The 20,093-nt window shown below is 46.5% G+C and overlaps 2 protein-coding genes across 11 annotated transcripts in view; one reads left to right on the plus strand and one right to left on the minus strand.

Moving 5' to 3' along the window:
• LOC135555274 (transmembrane emp24 domain-containing protein 1-like) overlaps window positions 1–12,044 on the plus strand; it is a 30,146-nt gene extending 18,102 nt beyond the window's left edge. For both annotated transcript variants that reach the window (XM_064987595.1, XM_064987596.1), the window contains exons 2-4: window positions 10,218–10,315; window positions 10,545–10,731; window positions 10,926–12,044. In XM_064987595.1, coding sequence (XP_064843667.1) covers window positions 10,218–10,315; window positions 10,545–10,731; window positions 10,926–11,144 — 504 coding nt within the window. In that variant the 3' untranslated portion in view covers window positions 11,145–12,044. The remainder of the gene's footprint in view (window positions 1–10,217; window positions 10,316–10,544; window positions 10,732–10,925) is intronic.
• Window positions 12,045–12,099: 55 nt separating this feature from the next.
• The window catches only part of LOC135555271 (dynamin-2-like), a 39,131-nt gene continuing 31,137 nt past the window's right edge, over window positions 12,100–20,093 (minus strand). For 4 of the 9 annotated variants that reach the window (XM_064987585.1, XM_064987591.1, XM_064987584.1 and 1 more), the window contains 6 exons: window positions 19,815–19,924; window positions 19,520–19,634; window positions 18,805–18,969; window positions 18,326–18,549; window positions 17,665–17,907; window positions 14,528–17,211 (listed from right to left, as the gene is read on the minus strand). In XM_064987585.1, coding sequence (XP_064843657.1) covers window positions 17,142–17,211; window positions 17,665–17,907; window positions 18,326–18,549; window positions 18,805–18,969; window positions 19,520–19,634; window positions 19,815–19,924 — 927 coding nt within the window. In that variant the 3' untranslated portion in view covers window positions 14,528–17,141. Of the gene's footprint in view, window positions 13,839–14,527; window positions 17,212–17,664; window positions 17,908–18,325; window positions 18,550–18,804; window positions 18,970–19,519; window positions 19,635–19,814; window positions 19,925–20,093 lie in introns of those variants that run through there. The other 5 variants (XM_064987593.1, XM_064987592.1, XM_064987588.1 and 2 more) reach the window with 2 other exon arrangements.

A 20,093-nucleotide genomic window follows, 5' to 3' on the forward strand; every position in this document is an offset into this window, starting at 1 on the left:
TGGTGTTACTTTGACATAAACAGACAGGTGCTGGGGAGTGGGTGTTACTTTGACATAAAAAGACAGGTGCTGGGGAGTGGGTGTTACTTTGACATGAACAGACAGGTGCTGGGGAGTGGGTGTTACTTTGACATGAACAGACAGGTGCTGGGGAGTGGGTGTTACTTTGACATGAACAGACAGGTGCTGGGGAGTGGTGTTACTTTGACATGAACAAACAGGTGCTGGGGAGTGGGTGTTACTTTGACATAAACAGACAGGTGCTGGGGAGTGGGTGTTACTTTGACATAAACAGACAGGTGCTGGGGAGTGGTGTTACTTTGACATAAACAGACAGGTGCTGGGGAGTGGGTGTTACTTTGACATAAACAGACAGGTGCTGGGGAGTGGGTGTTACTTTGACATAAACAGACAGGTGCTGGGGAGTGGGTGTTACTTTGACATAAACAGACAGGTGCTGGGGAGTGGTGTTACTTTGACATGAATAGACAGGTGCTGGGGAGTGGTGTTACTTTGACATAAACAGACAGGTGCTGGGGAGTGGGTGTTACTTTGACATAAACAGACAGGTGCTGGGGAGGGGTGTTACTTTGACATGAACAGACAGGTGCTGGGGAGTGGGTGTTACTTTGACATAAACAGACAGGTGCTGGGGAGTGGTGTTACTTTGACATGAACAGACAGGTGCTGGGGAGTGGGTGTTACTTTGACATGAACAGACAGGTGCTGGGGAGTGGTGTTACTTTGACATAAACATACAGGTGCTGGGGAGTGGTGTTACTTTGACATGAACAGACAGGTGCTGGGGAGTGGGTGTTACTTTGACATGAACAGACAGGTGCTGGGGAGTGGGTGTTACTTTGACATAAACAGACAGGTGCTGGGGAGTGGTGTTACTTTGACATGAACAGACAGGTGCTGGGGAGTGGGTGTTACTTTGACATGAACAGACAGGTGCTGGGGAGTGGGTGTTACTTTGACATGAACAGACAGGTGCTGGGGAGTGGTGTTACTTTGACATAAACAGACAGGTGCTGGGGAGTGGGTGTTACTTTGACATGAACAGACAGGTGCTGGGGAGTGGGTGTTACTTTGACATGAACAGACAGATCCTGGGGAGTGGTGTTACTTTGAAATGAACAGACAGGTGCTGGGGAGTGGTGTTACTTTGACATGAACAGACAGGTGCTGGGGAATGGTGTTACTTTGACATGAACAGACAGGTGCTGGGGGGTGGTGTTACTTTGACATGAACAGACAGGTGCTGGGGAGTGGTGTTACTTTGACATGAACAGACAGGTGCTGGGGAGTGGTGTTACTTTGACATGAACAGACAGGTGCTGGGGAGTGGTGTTACTTTGACATGAACAGACAGGTGCTGGGGAGTGGTGTTACTTTGACATGAACAGACAGGTGCTGGGGAGTGGTGTTACTTTGACATGAACAGACAGGTGCTGGGGAGTGGTGTTACTTTGACATGAACAGACAGTTGCTGGGGAGTGGTGTTACTTTGACATGAACAGACAGGTGCTGGGGAGTGGTGTTACTTTGACATGAACAGACAGGTGCTGGGGAGTTGTGTTACTTTGACATGAACAGACAGGTGCTGGGGAGTGGTGTTACTTTGACATGAACAGACAGGTGCTGGGGAGTGGTGTTACTTTGACATGAACAGACAGGTGCTGGGGAGTGGTGTTACTTTGACATGAACAGACAGGTGCTGGGGAGTGGTGTTACTTTGACATGAACAGACAGGTGCTGGGGAGTGGTGTTACTTTGACATAAACAGACAGGTGCTGGGGAGTGGGTGTTACTTTGACATGAACAGACAGGTGCTGGGGAGTGGTGTTACTTTGACATGAACAGACGGGTGCTGGGGAGTGGGTGTTACTTTGACATAAACAGACAGGTGCTGGGGAGTGGGTGTTACTTTGACATAAACAGACAGGTGCTGGGGAGTGGTGTTACTTTGACATAAACAGACAGGTGCTGGGGAGTGGGTGTTACTTTGACATAAACAGACAGCTGCTGGGGAGTGGGTGTTACTTTGACATAAACAGACAGGTGCTGGGGAGTGGTGTTACTTTGACATGAACAGACAGGTGCTGGGGAGTGGGTGTTACTTTGACATAAACAGACAGGTGCTGGGGAGTGGTGTTACTTTGACATAAACAGACAGGTGCTGGGGGGTGGGTGTTACTTTGACATAAACAGACAGGTGCTGGGGAGTGGTGTTACTTTGACATAAACAGACAGGTGCTGGGGAGTGGGTGTTACTTTGACATAAACAGACAGGTGCTGGGGAGTGGTGTTACTTTGACATGAACAGACAGGTGCTGGGGAGTGGGTGTTACTTTGACATAAACAGACAGGTGCTGGGGAGTGGTGTTACTTTGACATGAACAGACAGGTGCTGGGGAGTGGGTGTTACTTTGACATGAACAGCCAGGTGCTGGGGAGTGGTGTTACTTTGACATGAACAGACAGGTGCTGGGGAGTGGTGTTACTTTGACATGAACAGACAGGTGCTGGGGAGTATGTGTTACTTTGACATGAACAGACAGGTGCTGGGGAGTGGGTGTTACTTTGACATGAACAGACAGGTGCTGGGGAGTGGGTGTTACTTTGACATGAACAGACAGATCCTGGGGAGTGGTGTTACTTTGACATGAACAGACAGGTGCTGGTGAGTGGTGTTACTTTGACATGAACAGACAGGTGCTGGGGAGTGGTGTTACTTTGACATGAACAGACACTTGCTGGGGGGTGGTGTTACTTTGACATGAACAGACAGGTGCTGGGGAGTGGTGTTACTTTGACATGAACAGACAGGTGCTGGGGAGTGGTGTTACTTTGACATGAACAGACAGGTGCTGGGGAGTGGTGTTACTTTGACATAAACAGACAGGTGCTGGAGAGTGGTGTTACTTTGACATGAACAGACAGGTGCTGGGGAGTGGGTGTTACTTTGACATGAACAGACAGGTGCTGGGGAGTGGGTGTTACTTTGACATAAACAGACAGGTGCTGGGGAGTGGGTGTTACTTTGACATAAACAGACAGGTGCTGGGGAGTGGTGTTACTTTGACATGAACAGACAGGTGCTGGGGAGTGGTGTTACTTTGACATTAACAGACAGGTGCTGGGGAGTGGGTGTTACTTTGACATAAACAGACAGGTGCTGGGGAGTGGTGTTACTTTGACATGAACAGACAGGTGCTGGGGAGTGGTGTTACTTTGACATAAACAGACAGGTGCTGGGGAGTGGTGTTACTTTGACATGAACAGACAGGTGCTGGGGAGTGGTGTTACTTTGACATGAACAGACAGGTGCTGGGGAGTGGTGTTACTTTGACATGAACAGACAGGTGCTGGGGAGTGGGTGTTACTTTGACATAAACAGACAGGTGCTGGGGAGTGGGTGTTACTTTGACATAAACAGACAGGTGCTGGGGAGTGGGTGTTACTTTGATAAAAACAGACAGGTGCTGGGGAGTGGGTGTTACTTTGACATAAACAGACAGGTGCTGGAGAGTGGTGTTACTTTGACATGAACAGACAGGTGCTGGGGAGTGGTGTTACTTTGACATAAACAGACAGGTGCTGGGGAGTGGGTGTTACTTTGACATGAACAGACAGGTGCTGGGGAGTGGGTGTTACTTTGACATAAACAGACAGGTGCTGGGGAGTGGGTGTTACTTTGATAAAAGAGACAGGTGCTGGGGAGTGGGTGTTACTTTGACATAAACAGACAGGTGCTGGAGAGTGGTGTTACTTTGACATGAACAGACAGGTGCTGGGGAGTGGGTGTTACTTTGACATGAACAGACAGGTGCTGGGGAGTGGGTGTTACTTTGACATAAACAGACAGGTGCTGGGGAGTGGGTGTTACTTTGACATAAACAGACAGGTGCTGGGGAGTGGTGTTACTTTGACATGAACAGACAGGTGCTGGGGAGTGGTGTTACTTTGACATGAACAGACAGGTGCTGGGGAGTGGGTGTTACTTTGACATAAACAGACAGGTGCTGGGGAGTGGTGTTACTTTGACATGAACAGACAGGTGCTGGGGAGTGGTGTTACTTTGACATAAACAGACAGGTGCTGGGGAGTGGTGTTACTTTGACATGAACAGACAGGTGCTGGGGAGTGGGTGTTACTTTGACATAAACAGACAGGTGCTGGAGAGTGGTGTTACTTTGACATGAACAGACAGGTGCTGGGGAGTGGGTGTTACTTTGACATGAACAGACAGGTGCTGGGGAGTGGGTGTTACTTTGACATAAACAGACAGTTGCTGGGGAGTGGGTGTTACTTTGACATAAACAGACTGGTGCTGGGGAGTGGTGTTACTTTGACATGACCAGACAGGTGCTGGGGAGTGGGTGTTACTTTGACATGAACAGAAAGGTGCTGGGGAGTGGTGTTACTTTGACATAAACAGACAGGTGCTGGGGAGTGGGTGTTACTTTGACATGAACAGACAGGTGCTGGGGAGTGGTGTTACTTTGACATAAACAGACCGGTGCTGGGGAGTGGTGTTACTTTGACATGAACAGACAGGTGCTGGGGAGTGGGTGTTACTTTGACATGAACAGACAGGTGCTGGGGAGTGGTGTTACTTTGACATGAACAGACAGGTGCTGGGGAGTGGTGTTACTTTGACATGAACAGACAGGTGCTGGGGAGTGGTGTTACTTTGACATGAACAGACAGGTGCTGGGGAGTGGGTGTTACTTTGACATGAACAGACAGGTGCTGGGGAGTGGGTGTTACTTTGACATGAACAGACAGGTGCTGGGGAGTGGTGTTACTTTGACATGAAGAGACAGGTGCTGGGGAGTGGTGTTACTTTGACATAAAAAGACAGGTGCTGGGGAGTGGGTGTTACTTTGACATGAACAGACAGGTGCTGGGGAGTGGGTGTTACTTTGACATGAACAGACAGGTGCTGGGGAGTGGGTGTTACTTTGACATGAACAGACAGGTGCTGGGGAGTGGTGTTACTTTGACATGAACAAACAGGTGCTGGGGAGTGGGTGTTACTTTGACATAAACAGACAGGTGCTGGGGAGTGGGTGTTACTTTGACATAAACAGACAGGTGCTGGGGAGTGGTGTTACTTTGACATAAACAGACAGGTGCTGGGGAGTGGGTGTTACTTTGACATAAACAGACAGGTGCTGGGGAGTGGGTGTTACTTTGACATGAACAGACAGGTGCTGGGGAGTGGGTGTTACTTTGACATAAACAGACAGGTGCTGGGGAGTGGTGTTACTTTGACATGAATAGACAGGTGCTGGGGAGTGGTGTTACTTTGACATAAACAGACAGGTGCTGGGGAGTGGGTGTTACTTTGACATAAACAGACAGGTGCTGGGGAGGGGTGTTACTTTGACATGAACAGACAGGTGCTGGGGAGTGGGTGTTACCTGGGGAGGTGCTGGGAGTGGTGTTACTTTGACATAAACAGACAGGTTCTGGGGAGTGGTGTTACTTTGACATGAACAGACAGGTGCTGGGGAGTGGGTGTTACTTTGACATGAACAGACAGGTGCTGGGGAGTGGTGTTACTTTGACATAAACATACAGGTGCTGGGGAGTGGTGTTACTTTGACATGAACAGACAGGTGCTGGGGAGTGGGTGTTACTTTGACATGAACAGACAGGTGCTGGGGAGTGGGTGTTACTTTGACATGAACAGACAGGTGCTGGGGAGTGGGTGTTACTTTGACATGAACAGACAGGTGCTGGGGAGTGGTGTTACTTTGACATAAACAGACAGGTGCTGGGGAGTGGGTGTTACTTTGACATGAACAGACAGGTGCTGGGGAGTGGGTGTTACTTTGACATGAACAGACAGATCCTGGGGAGTGGTGTTACTTTGAAATGAACAGACAGGTGCTGGGGAGTGGTGTTACTTTGACATGAACAGACAGGTGCTGGGGAATGGTGTTACTTTGACATGAACAGACAGGTGCTGGGGGTGGTGTTACTTTGACATGAACAGACAGGTGCTGGGGAGTGGTGTTACTTTGACATGAACAGACAGGTGCTGGGGAGTGGTGTTACTTTGACATGAACAGACAGGTGCTGGGGAGTGGTGTTACTTTGACATGAACAGACAGGTGCTGGGGAGTGGTGTTACTTTGACATGAACAGACAGGTGCTGGGGAGTGGTGTTACTTTGACATGAACAGACAGGTGCTGGGGAGTGGTGTTACTTTGACATGAACAGACAGGTGCTGGGGAGTGGTGTTACTTTGACATGAACAGACAGTTGCTGGGGAGTGGTGTTACTTTGACATGAACAGACAGGTGCTGGGGAGTGGTGTTACTTTGACATGAACAGACAGGTGCTGGGGAGTTGTGTTACTTTGACATGAACAGACAGGTGCTGGGGAGTGGTGTTACTTTGACATGAACAGACAGGTGCTGGGGAGTGGTGTTACTTTGACATGAACAGACAGGTGCTGGGGAGTGGTGTTACTTTGACATGAACAGACAGGTGCTGGGGAGTGGTGTTACTTTGACATGAACAGACAGGTGCTGGGGAGTGGTGTTACTTTGACATAAACAGACAGGTGCTGGGGAGTGGGTGTTACTTTGACATGAACAGACAGGTGCTGGGGAGTGGTGTTACTTTGACATGAACAGACGGGTGCTGGGGAGTGGGTGTTACTTTGACATAAACAGACAGGTGCTGGGGAGTGGGTGTTACTTTGACATAAACAGACAGGTGCTGGGGAGTGGTGTTACTTTGACATAAACAGACAGGTGCTGGGGAGTGGGTGTTACTTTGACATAAACAGACAGCTGCTGGGGAGTGGGTGTTACTTTGACATAAACAGACAGGTGCTGGGGAGTGGTGTTACTTTGACATGAACAGACAGGTGCTGGGGAGTGGGTGTTACTTTGACATAAACAGACAGGTGCTGGGGAGTGGTGTTACTTTGACATAAACAGACAGGTGCTGGGGAGTGGGTGTTACTTTGACATAAACAGACAGGTGCTGGGGAGTGGTGTTACTTTGACATGAACAGACAGGTGCTGGGGAGTGGGTGTTACTTTGACATAAACAGACAGGTGCTGGGGAGTGGTGTTACTTTGACATGAACAGACAGGTGCTGGGGAGTGGGTGTTACTTTGACATGAACAGCCAGGTGCTGGGGAGTGGTGTTACTTTGACATGAACAGACAGGTGCTGGGGAGTGGTGTTACTTTGACATGAACAGACAGGTGCTGGGGAGTGGGTGTTACTTTGACATGAACAGACAGGTGCTGGGGAGTGGGTGTTACTTTGACATGAACAGACAGGTGCTGGGGAGTGGGTGTTACTTTGACATGAACAGACAGATCCTGGGGAGTGGTGTTACTTTGACATGAACAGACAGGTGCTGGTGAGTGGTGTTACTTTGACATGAACAGACAGGTGCTGGGGAGTGGTGTTACTTTGACATGAACAGACACTTGCTGGGGGGTGGTGTTACTTTGACATGAACAGACAGGTGCTGGGGAGTGGTGTTACTTTGACATGAACAGACAGGTGCTGGGGAGTGGTGTTACTTTGACATGAACAGACAGGTGCTGGGGAGTGGTGTTACTTTGACATGAACAGACAGGTGCTGGGGAGTGGTGTTACTTTGACATGAACAGACAGGTGCTGGGGAGTGGTGTTACTTTGACATGAACAGACAGGTGCTGGGGAGTGGTGTTACTTTGACATGAACAGACAGGTGCTGGTGAGTGGTGTTACTTTGACATGAACAGACAGGTGCTGGGGAGTGGTGTTACTTTGACATGAACAGACAGGTGCTGGGGAGTGGGTGTTACTTTGACATGAACAGACAGGTGCTGGGGAGTGGGTGTTACTTTGACATGAACAGACAGGTGCTGGGGAGTGGGTGTTACTTTGACATGAACAGACAGGTGCTGGGGAGTGGGTGTTACTTTGACATGAACAGACAGGTGCTGGGGAGTGGGTGTTACTTTGACATGAACAGACAGGTGCTGGGGAGTGGGTGTTACTTTGACATGAACAGACAGGTGCTGGGGAGTGGTGTTACTTTGACATAAACAGACAGGTGCTGGGGAGTGGTGTTACTTTGACATGAACAGACAGGTGCTGGGGAGTGGTGTTACTTTGACATGAACAGACAGGTGCTGGGGAGTGGTTTTACTTTGACATGAACAGACAGGTGCTGGTGAGTGGTGTTACTTTGACATGAACAGAAAAGTGCTGGGGAGTGGTGTTACTTTGACATGAACAGACAGGTGCTGGGGAGTGGTGTTACTTTGACATGAACAGACAGGTGCTGGGGAGTGGTGTTACTTTGACATGAACAGACAGGTGCTGGTGAGTGGTGTTACTTTGACATGAACAGACAGGTGCTGGGGAGTGGTGTTACTTTGACATGAACAGACAGGTGCTGGTGAGTGGTGTTACTTTGACATGAACAGACAGGTGCTGGGGAGTGGGTGTTACTTTGACATGAACAGACAGGTGCTGGGGAGTGGTGTTACATTGGCATGAACAGACAGGTGCTGGGGAGTGGTGTTACTTTGACATGAACAGACAGGTGCTGGGGAGTGGTGTTACTTTGACATGAACAGACAGGTGCTGGGGAGTGGTGTTACATTGGCATGAACAGACAGGTGCTAGGGAGTGGTGTTACTTTGACATGAACAGACAGGTACTGGCTAGTCTCTCCTTGCTGTTGGATTGTAGCTTTAGCTGAAGTTTCTCAGGTTGATCCTGACCTGGTGGATCTATTTTAACTCATATCTACTGTGTTGTAGAGTTTGAATATGGCAATCTGAGACTGCCAATGACCGGATGAACCATGAGCTGTGCAAATACTTGGAACAAATACTATATCCATTGTTGTAGTGGAAGGTATATGCAGGTATTCACTGTATAACCACTTATTTTTCAGTTGGCATTGCATATGCTCACAGTTGGCATTGCATATACTCACAGTTGGCATTGCATATACTCACAGTTGGCATTGCATATACTAGTGTAGTGGAGGTATACGCCATATCAGTTAATAAGGCTGATGGAACAGATCAGAATTTATAGCTTAAAATGTTGATAAACTATTATGAGGTAGACCTATGTACAAATGTTCCAAAATGACATTTGAATGAAAACACTGTTCTAAAAAGCGATTTCATGGACAGAGATGGAAACATCTGTTAGAACTGTAGAAAGAGGGGAGATCTAAAGATGTAACAGCTATCATGGGTTGCTAATATGACTAGGATAATGCCTTTGGCTTCTAGACAATGCCAGAAGATGTATAGAACAGCAATAGAACAGGAGAACGCATATGAGGATGTCGTTCTAAAGGAATTGCCTCTACGTGTCGATGGTGGGATTTTGGCTTTAGGCTACTTTCAAGCAAAGTAAGACATGACTCATATGAAGTAAAACATCCAGGTTTCAAACAATTAAGGATCAGGAAAAATGTAACAATGCATAGAGGCTTTCCCAAAATCCTTATCAATTAAATGTTAACGAGCTACAAAGTAGTCTATGCTTCCCTGGCCGAATGATATCATGATTACCTGCATCAATTCAGTGGTCATTTGTTTTGCAAACTCCATATCATGTGCTACAGAAACACAGCTAACCAAACAACAGTGCTGGGTGCTTGTGCACTTGAATTGAAAGGTAACTACATTCAAAAACATTTTTTATTTATTTATCCCAGACCAGTTTTTCTGTTAAATGTGACTTTGAAAGCAAAGAAAAAGTAAAAACCTGACTGAATTTCTAACTCAGTTGACAGCCTAATTGATCCGTTTCAATAGTAAGCCTGTTAACTTATTTGCACGGTTCAGCTTGGTTCAGCCTGACTGTGAAAGACCATTATGGGATTTATCATTTTAGGCCATTCAGAGTGTATGCCACTGTTTGTCATTCAATTTTTTACACAGGGCACTTTTCCGTCGTCGGCCGGGCCATTTTGGGAATGGCCAAAATTAGTGTGAAATCACTTCTCCAGGCACCACTACAACACTGACTATACCACCACCACAGTGTTCATGTGTCTATGACTTAAATGTCTACAGTATGTATGGAAGTGAAGGTGTGTGTGTAGACATGGTGGATTTCAGTCTGTCTATAGTATCTGTCGTGAACACTGGATATTATCATAGGAACACTTTGAGTTAGATTATAATATCATTTCATGCATTCCCTCCTGTTCCAGGTGATTGCAGGTGCAGGCCTGGATGTGGGCTTCACCCTGATCTCCCCCAGCGGATACAAGCTGGCCTCTGAGTTCAGGACATCTGACGGCATCCACACGTGAGTGGGCAGAACCTACTAACACAACCCTGACCTCCTCTAACTTCTCTGGAGTGGTATGAAGGTCTCACCATGCTCGATGGGGTTTGGTTCAAAGTTTTTGTAAGGTGATGCAAAAGACACCTTTCCACCCTCTGGCTTACAGACAGTAACGTTCTACACTATTCTATATGACAGTCTGAACACTGTCTGACATCATGTTGTTCTTCCTCATTGGTCTGTCTCCCAGGGTGGAGCCTACAGAGGATGGAGACTACCGGCTGTGTTTTGACAACAGCTTCAGTAAGCTTTCTGAGAAGATGGTGTTTTTCGAGGTGATTGTGGAGGGCCAACCTGGGGACACCTGGGGCGATGAAGAGTGGGCTGACATGGCCGAGCCAGAGAGTATGGTGGAGTACAAACTGGAAGACATCAGGGTGAGAAGGACAGGAGGAACACCCAAACGCTCAGCCACTGGGACTGGTGTCTTTATTTTGTCTTTTCATCCTGTTCGTCTCTCCTGTTTCACGTTTTTCCTCTCTTTCCTGCTGTCAATGTTCTATACATTCCTGTGTTCTCTCTTATCCTCTCCCACCTTACCCACTGTCTCTCTCCCTGCCTCTCCCTGTAGGAGACCATGGACTCAGTGCACAGGCACCTGGAGCGGAGCCGGCAGCTTCAGACCATGCTGAGGGCCTTCGAGGCCCGGGACCGCTATCTACTGGAGGACAATCTGTGGAGGGTCTCGTTCTGGTCCTCCATGAGCCTCCTGGTCATCCTGACTGTGGCCGTCACACAGGTCTACACCCTCCGACGCCTCTTCGACGACAAGAGGGTCTGCAAACCCTAGTGTCCAGTAGTATCTTCCACCACCCCCACACCCTTCCCAGTGGTATCTTCCACCACCCCCACACCCTTCCCAGAGGTATATTCCACCATCCCCACACCCTTCCCAGAGGTATATTCCACCATCCCCACACCCTTCCCAGAGGTATCTTCCACCATCCCCACACCCTTCCCAGAGGTATCTTCCACCATCCCCACACCCTTCCCAGAGGTATCTTCCACCATCCCCACACCCTTCCCAGAGGTATCTTCCACCATCCCCACACCCTTCCCAGTGGTATCTTCCACCATCCCCACACCCTTCCCAGTGGTATCTTCCACCACCCCCACATCATGCGCAGTGATATATTCCAGCAGACCCACACACGGCCCGATGATATCTTCCACCACCCCCACACCCTTCCCAGTGGTATCTTCCACAAAGATGCCATAGAAGGGTGTTGGGACTAACAGGACCCTACTGTAAAGTAAGGGTTTCAGAGATTGAAGAAGAGAGACTATTGACAACAGTGATGTTTGGCAAATGAGGGACTGTTAGTAAGGATTTAGTGATGTTTGTGTGTGATGAGCTTGATTCAGCTTTTGAGTGGCAGAAAAGTGCATGTTTGTGAGTCATAAACACTGTATAATGATGTTTTGACAATTCATTGTCAAACCAATGCAATAGCAGATCATGTGGTTGTATGTTTTTAACATGGGATCTTAAGAGTGACTTTACAAATATAATTGATTTAATGAGATGGTTATAACACAACTACAGCAAAATAAACACACACAAAAAAAACATTCTACTCTGAAATAAATTAATTCTGGAGAAAGACTAGCCTGAAATAAATTAATTCTGGAGAAAGAGTAGCCTTGCAAAGCCACTGATCCCGCAAACTTACATTAAAAGCTGCAGTGGTTATCAGTCAGTTAATTATGAGGCAAGAGAAAGAAGTCTTACATGCAACAATGGCTGTCCTCATGGGATGGTTTTATTGAATTACAGATATTACATTTTTATTGAAATGTATAGTGTTTGACAGAGATCTGGTGAGACGAAGCCAAAGAGTTGAGACATTCAAAAAATGATTCCTGCCAGGAGAATGTTGCAAAGTCAACCACAAGCATAGTTGTTATATACACCTCCAACACCACAAAACCAGATCCAATCATTAATTTGAAAAAAAGATTGTATTTATAGAACCATACAATCTCAATGATCCATTCCTTTCAATTATAGGTACAATAGTGCAAATTTGAGTGTCAAAAGTATGCAGCAAAAGAAAATAAGGCAATCTTATTGGCTACCATAAAACAGCACTGGATTAAAGGCATATCGCAAAGTTCTGCAGTTGACATCAGTTGGATCTATTATTGACATTGTACTACATTATAATCACATTACCGGTATATGCCCTTCTTCATACAACTACCCTTACTACAGTATAAATAAACTGTATAATAACATACAGCATATGCCATATAGAAGAGGTCTTTATTCAAAGTGATTTACAGTCATCCGTGCATACATTTCACGTATGAGTGGCCCCAGCAGGATTCGAACCTACGACCGTTGGTGTTGCAAGCACAATGCTCTACCGACTGACCGTTGCGCAAGGCCTCCACTGGAACATACATGGTTTGAAGCTCTCTTCTGAACATGACATGACCCTTGCTGTTAAAAGCTTTGTATGCTTCTGTGCTCACTCAGCAGTGGAGGACCCAGCACTACCTGATTCATTGAAGTGTTCCTAACATCCTTCACCTCATCCCTTCAAATAGTCACCTTACCGTTTGGTTTTTGGGGCCCTCCCAATACACTACCATATAATATTAAGGGCTGTCATCATCCCTCATCCCCAACTGACACGTCAAATGATTAACTGTAGCATCGAACACAATGCAGTATGAGTGAGATCTCAAATAATCTACAGTTCCACACAATGTATTTACAATCATCTAAATAAACCAAACTTCTACACTTCAATCATTTTTATAGGAGTGTTCTACAAACGTGTTCAATAGTCATTCAGACACTAATCTGTTGAGAAATGCCCATATTTTAAAACTGCACTGTACATAAATCCAAGAGGAGAGGTTATGCCCCAGGAGATAGCTAACACAAACAATCACTGGATTTCATTATGAATTTGGCACATGAGCAGTCAAATAATTGTATCAATACAAAAATAATTTAATTTTCTCAATGTTTGTTTAGTATGGAAATAGTGAACAGAAGTTGAACCTGTACTGAGAGTGGTGTCAGAATTCAGCCAGGCTACAGCTCGCTAAACCCCCTGGAGGGGTTGGAGTTTTCAGAATACATCCCCCACACTTCTAGAACAGTCTGGGTAGGTGCCAGCTATTAAAGGCCCAATGCAGCTGTTTTTATCTCAATTTCACTTTATGAAAAAAAACTTTTAAAGGAGGCTGATTTTCCTGAAATGCCGTCAGTTATTGTAAAACGAGTACGTTTGACAGTTGCCATTGAAAAAGCTGCCTCTTGTATTTCATGTTATGAACTAAGTTATGGCTTTTAGAGTTTAATCAGCTCCGAAACCTATTCTTTGGAGAATATTTAAGGTCAAGGTGTTCAAGGTTTATGATTCTTCGCAGGTCTGGTTCTCTTGCTGGTTTGTGGACAGTGCATCCCCAATCCTATCCTGCTTTGGGGCAAGGTCACCACTGGTTACGACGAGCAGGAGCAGGCCGCCTGTTCAGGGACAATCATAACGACAGACCAACATTAATAACTCTCTCCCATTCAAGTATTTTTGATGCGTAATACAGTTTGGTGATTGTAAGGGGTCTAACAACGGACCTTTTTTGTAAGGGAAGACTTAGGAACATTTATTTCCTAAAATTGCGTTTGTGTCCATCACATTTTTGTTTTTACATCTCCCTGCTTTCTTTAGCTGATGATTCCTATTACCATAACTGCCTGTTTTCTACAGGCAATGTGATCTATTATGTGCAGCAAGAGACAAATCAAATCAAGTTGATTAGACCATAAACTTGAACATTTAATTGAAAAGCAGTATACTTGTACACCAAAGGCCTTCTACAACCCAACACCACTATTACTACTAACACTACAGCAGAGTATTGAGTTGTATAGTAGAGTATGTGCACCTTGTATTCAGAGACACATCAGGAAGGAAGAAAAAAGAATGAATAAGTTATTATTCCAGGAATTCTTGTCCTTCACAACTTTCATTCCACTTTTAACTCAAGTCAAAAGGCAAGCAGCCCGTTGGCACAGAAACACCATAGCAACATCCACAGTGAAGGAGGGGGAAGAGAGGAAGGCATACCAGGAGAGAGAATCAAGAGGACAACCAATGAGAGAGGAGAGAGAGGGGGGACCACACAAGACACAAGGAGACACCAACCACCAGTCTCTTTATTGTACACAACACCTCTTTATTTAGCGCTCATGTTCCAAATGGGTTCATTTGTTTATTCAAATCCAGGAAATTACTAGAGGCACTTGACAAGGCTTTGCAAAAACTAAAGAAAGATTGATGCAGGTCAGTTCCCCCCCACCCACAAGATGAAAGATACAGAACATGGAGAGTGTGGGGGGGGGGCATCCATTATGGAGAAAAGGTCGTCACCAACATCTTACACTTTACAGATCAGGAGATGGGGTGTAGGGGGACAGGCTACAGTGACCGGTACTGTCAGGTGAGAGGGACACGTTCATAAGGAGGGGACGTTTTCAATTCCCTTAAGACTCTTCAACATCAGAGTGAAAGCATAAATGTAAGCCCAATTTCCTCCTAGTAAGGGTTCAATACTTGGTCAAGAGATTGAAACCTTTTGGAGCATGGATAGACTCCATTTCCCAGAGGCTTTAGTTGGAGTTAGCTGAGATCAGAGTCAGACACCCACTAGCAGCACGGTCACTGTAGACAGACCTGATGGGAAATGTATGGGAAGAAAAGCACATTCTGCCCAGAAAATATGGTTTTAGACCATTCCTACCAAATTCACCCTCTACCTGCACCACAATCTGTAAGGGGTACAAGGTATTGGACTGAGCTCTATGTAGTTTGGACAGGTTCTCCAGGCAGGATGTATATGTACACCAGAAAGAGCAACAAAAGTTGAACTCCCGCCCCCTGCACACCCTCAATATTTATCACCAAATCAAAGTCGTCCATTTGTCACTCACCCTCCAAACCCCCCCCCCATCCCAACCCCAAAATTCACCCAGCAAAAATCAATGATCAAATTACCATCAGAGGAATCAAATGATATTCATCAGTAGAAAATCCCAATTGTGAAGAGACACTCTACACTCCAATTTAAACCCTCCCAGTGGCAACAGTTATTCCAACTAAAACCCTGTAATGGAAGTCGCTACCAGAAAGACATTCAGTCTCCCTTCCAGAGGAGGAGTAGTAGGCTGAAGGTGCAGTATACAGCTGACATCATTTCTATCAAAACCATACATGACAAATGCCCAGGGTTATAAATAATGAATTAATGCGATCTGGAGATTACAAATCTCAACATTTCCCTACATCCCAAGCGAAGTCAATATAACGGCTGTGTGTTAGTGCTTCAATTAGTATAACGATTACTACACATTAAAAATGTTTGGTTTTCAATGAACACCATTAAACATCATTCTCCATCCATTCTTTTTAAAACTGGAGACATCACCAGCTCTGTGTGTCTGTACTGAGACTGTCCATCAGCTATGTACAACGGTGTTTCCAAGACACCGGGAGGATCTCTCGTCCATAAAGACAAATGACCATTGAATTGTGACAGGAAGAAGTGTCGGTCCTAAACCGCCGTCTCTCCAGCTCTAACCACATAGCTCCCCCTTCCCTTTCCCGCCTCCCCACCCTCACCCTCCTCCAGGAGAACCTACTGTACTCTCCCCTTTACCTGTCCTTGTCCTGAATGGGACTTTGAATGAAGGTTGGCTAAGGCCTCAGTGAGGTTGACTTAAGGTGCTGGGATAACTCTATACTTAAAGATGTGTGGAGAAATCATCTCAAAGTGCTGACAACTCTCTCTGTTTATTGTGCATAATCTTAAATGAATGACAACCTCAACACTACCACTGGATGTATGGATGTACACAGAAGTGCTTCAAGTGGTCAATCTAGATGACATTTTCTCAGCGGTGGCAGGACATTCCAATAATAACATGCACATTTTAGAAGGCTGCTCTCAGCCTCATGTGTAGCCCTGCACTGCTAAATTGTCTTTTTATGCCTCCTTTCACGGTGATTTGAGACTGGTTTTAAAGCTACATACAGGGGGCATTAAAACAGACAAGTCACTCAAATAAAATAACAAGAAAGTATTCATCAACACCACCGTTGTCGTAATAATAACTATTTTCCCGTATGAAATCAAGTTAGAAAAACCACAAAAAAATGAACAGGATGTCTGTGTATATTACACAGAGGTGTCAGGTGTAGTAGAGCGCGTGCTGAGGACACGTCTAAAGATGGAGGGAGGGAGGGTAGCGAGCCTTTTACATTTAGAAAGGTTGTGGACTATGCTGTAGTCCACATTTTCAGAGAGGAAATTAACAATTCTGTTACCACAGAAAATAGGTCGCTTAGGGGCTTGTCACTTCCATGTAACCATCCACATCGGATGCCGTGACTGCACCCTGCTGGTCAAAGGTGAGCGATTAAGTCTTGATGAATGAATGGTACAATATCCAAAACAGTGTAATTACATCTCTCCTGATTCTGAGGATTCAAGTGGTTATGGTTCCTTTGCTTCTTTAGAATGTGGAGACCAGAGAGCCCACATGTGTAGGAGACTAAGGGAGGGTTAGCAGCTTATATCAGAGAACAGTTTGAGTCGACTACGTTAGATAAGTCTGCTTGAAATAGCATTTATCAATGTGCATAGATACTGTATAGGGGCCCCCTCCTCCCCTGCTCTCTAGCCCTCCCCTCTGGCCTCAGTACACACACAGTCTCACACACACACACACACACACACACACAGGTGAGCCTGGCTGGTTCTACTGGGTAGTCTAGTCTAGCAGGGAGGGCTCGGCAGGGCGGATTATGGTGGGCCGGTGAGGGGCGCCAGGGGGTCTTCGGCTGCACAGGGAGAGAGAGAGAGAGAGAGAGAGCAATGAAACAAACCCAGACAGAGCGAGCATGAGAACAGTTGAGAGATTGTGAGATGTGAATGGAGAGAAACACTTCCAAAGAGAGAGAACAGAAGAAGAAACAGAGAAAGAGAGAGAAGTTAAGAGATAGGGTTTATGAAACCGAGAAGATAACCAAGATAGAGGAAAGAGAAAAGAAGAGAAGTGTGTGAAGAAAAGGTTAAAGTAGTAATGTGAAAGGTGGGACTGGGAGGAAACTTAAATCCATCTATTGACGTCAACAGTCAGTCAGAGCCAGGTGCTGCAGTTACAGTGATAACCTGGCAATTCAACAATGAATAAAGAGGGTTACACAGGTTAATATAGTTTCGATGAGGAGACATTATTCCTGTGTGAGGATATAGGTAGGTAGGAACTGCTCCCTCGTGAGAGGTGGTCTTACCTGGGCACGCCAGGGGGGATGCGAGCGGGCCGAGAGGGGATCAGTGGGGGGGCACTGAAAGGGTCCTGATGGTTGTTGCTGCCAAAGGCGTTAATGGGCAGCGGGCCCGGGCGAGAAGGGATGGGGGGCCCCCCAAATGCTGGGGAGGGGTTGAGGGGTGGTCCCGGCCTTGGGCCACTCACTGCAGGAGGACGGCTTGGGGGAGGGGCTGCTGCGGCCGGGGGGCGGCGCTGGGGGGTAGGACTGGAAGGAGATGAGAACAGAGAGAAAGAGGTGTGGGGAATGGAAAAAGAACAGACAGTCAATGAAATCTACATTATACGAACACTGCACAACGACAATAAGCTTCGGTCGACTGTATAGTATCTTACACATGACCCCCTTTAGTTCCCACATGACCCCCTTTAGTTCCCACATGACCCCCTTTAGTTCCCACATGACACCCTTTAGTTCCCACATGACCCCCTTTAGTTCCCACATGACCCCCTTTAGTTCCCACATGACCCCCTTTAGTTCCCACATGTGACAATGGATGAAGTAAAACATCTTCCATTACATGAATTTGAGAGAATTTAAGGTACATTCACTCAATCCACATTAATGTCAAAGTCAACAAATCCCTTTTGTATGTTTGAATGTGTACACACACACACACACCCACCTGGCTTCCTGCATCCAGCTGTCGTTGACGGGCGGTGGCACGGGGACCGTCACGGTGGTGGTGGTGATGTCACCGATGATGTGCAGTGCCTCCTTGAGGGCGTGGTACATGCGGAGCATCTCGTCGCGGCGCTGCGCCTGGTCAGCTGACTCCTCCATCAGGCTGTTTTGGTCACCTGACGAGTACAGGTAGGCCAGCAGCTCTGAGTGGATGAAGTCCTTAGCCTGGGGAGGAGAGGAAGACCATGGACTACAGAGAAACAGAGGTGTCCTACTCCTTTCACTACTCACATCATACTAGTCTGCATGGAAAGATGGAGTCACTGAATTGTCAATCTTCAGTGATGCTAGAAAACAAACACCCCGGCGCTTGTGGAAACACAACGGTACACGAAGCTGGCATACAACCATGTGATGGAATCCCCTGCTATAAGACAGAGCCTGCTCAGTATAGACTGTCTCTAGGCTTTTTTCACTCACGCTGTTGATCATGAGGTGCATGATGGTCTTGGGCATGAGGTCCCTGATGGACTTGTTGACGATGCCGATGTAGGAGTCCACCAGGTTACGGATGGTCTCCACCTGCCTCTCCAGCTGGGGGTCCATGGAGAAGGTTTCTGATGGGGCCGTATCCTCAGTGTCCACCTGAGGAACACAGAGAGAGACGTTACTTCTGAGTGAGGACACGTGACCGGTCCAAACAGGTCCTTTGAATTGAGGCCACACGTACCTGTTCTCTGAGTGTTTGAGGTCAATACACGATAGCTAATACTACTGCATGCCATTGGGATACCTTTGCGGTAGATGTATGCCATTGTGAATCATACATCCAATCGCTCTGATATTAGTACCTCATAATCTCCCTTGAATCATGAATTGGCGTGCATGAGAAGAAACAAGCAGTAGGACAATCATCAGTGACGTCATCAGGAAGTATAGGTGCATGCCTAGTGTTCATCAAATACTGACAAAGGCTGTCACCACAACGCATCCGTTCGTTTGACCCCTGCTTCTGCTAACATTCAAACTTCAAGGGTCGGTTTACCAGACACAGATGAAGCCTAGTCCTGGATGACAAAACCCTTTCAATGGAGAATCTCCGCTGAGCATGTCCTTAAGTCCGTCCAGGACTAGTCTTCATCTGTGTCTGGGAAAGCGACCAAAAAGACTATTTGAGTGAGTTTGGGTTCAGTACCTGGTCCTTCTCAGGGTAGACCCCAGCCCTCAGGAAGGAGGCTTTCCAACTGTCCACGTCCTCCTGGGTGTCACAGGCCAGTTCAATCTGACGCAGGTCCTTATACACATTCCTGCTTGATGGAGTGGGTGTAAATTCTATTTCATTTCAGTCAATTCACTAAGTAGATTTCCCTCAATGCTTCTCGATGAGAATTTTGTAGCATTTAAATGTCAGTTTACTTCCTGATTCACTGAATTGAAATGACAGACTTGTATGGAACAGGATACACAACACACACATCCATTTCCCTGACCTGGATTCAGTGTTGAAGACGCCAAATACGTGTTTGGTGGACATGAAGCCTTTCTCCACGTCCCTCAGCTTGAGGTTATCTAGGGGAAGCATGTACTTCTTCTCTTTCTCCTAAACCACAGAGAGGGGGGACGGGGGATCTGAACTCATAGCAAAAACATCTTGAGAAACAAATCCTTGAAGCCATTAAAAACACTAAAGTACACAAATAAGAGGAAGCCATGAAGACAGCCATGAAGAAACTGCTTCATGGGTAACTTTGAAAAACAGTGGAATACAA

Source organism: Oncorhynchus masou, chromosome 15, assembly GCF_036934945.1.
Source record: "Oncorhynchus masou masou isolate Uvic2021 chromosome 15, UVic_Omas_1.1, whole genome shotgun sequence".
Lineage (NCBI taxonomy): Eukaryota > Metazoa > Chordata > Actinopteri > Salmoniformes > Salmonidae > Oncorhynchus > Oncorhynchus masou.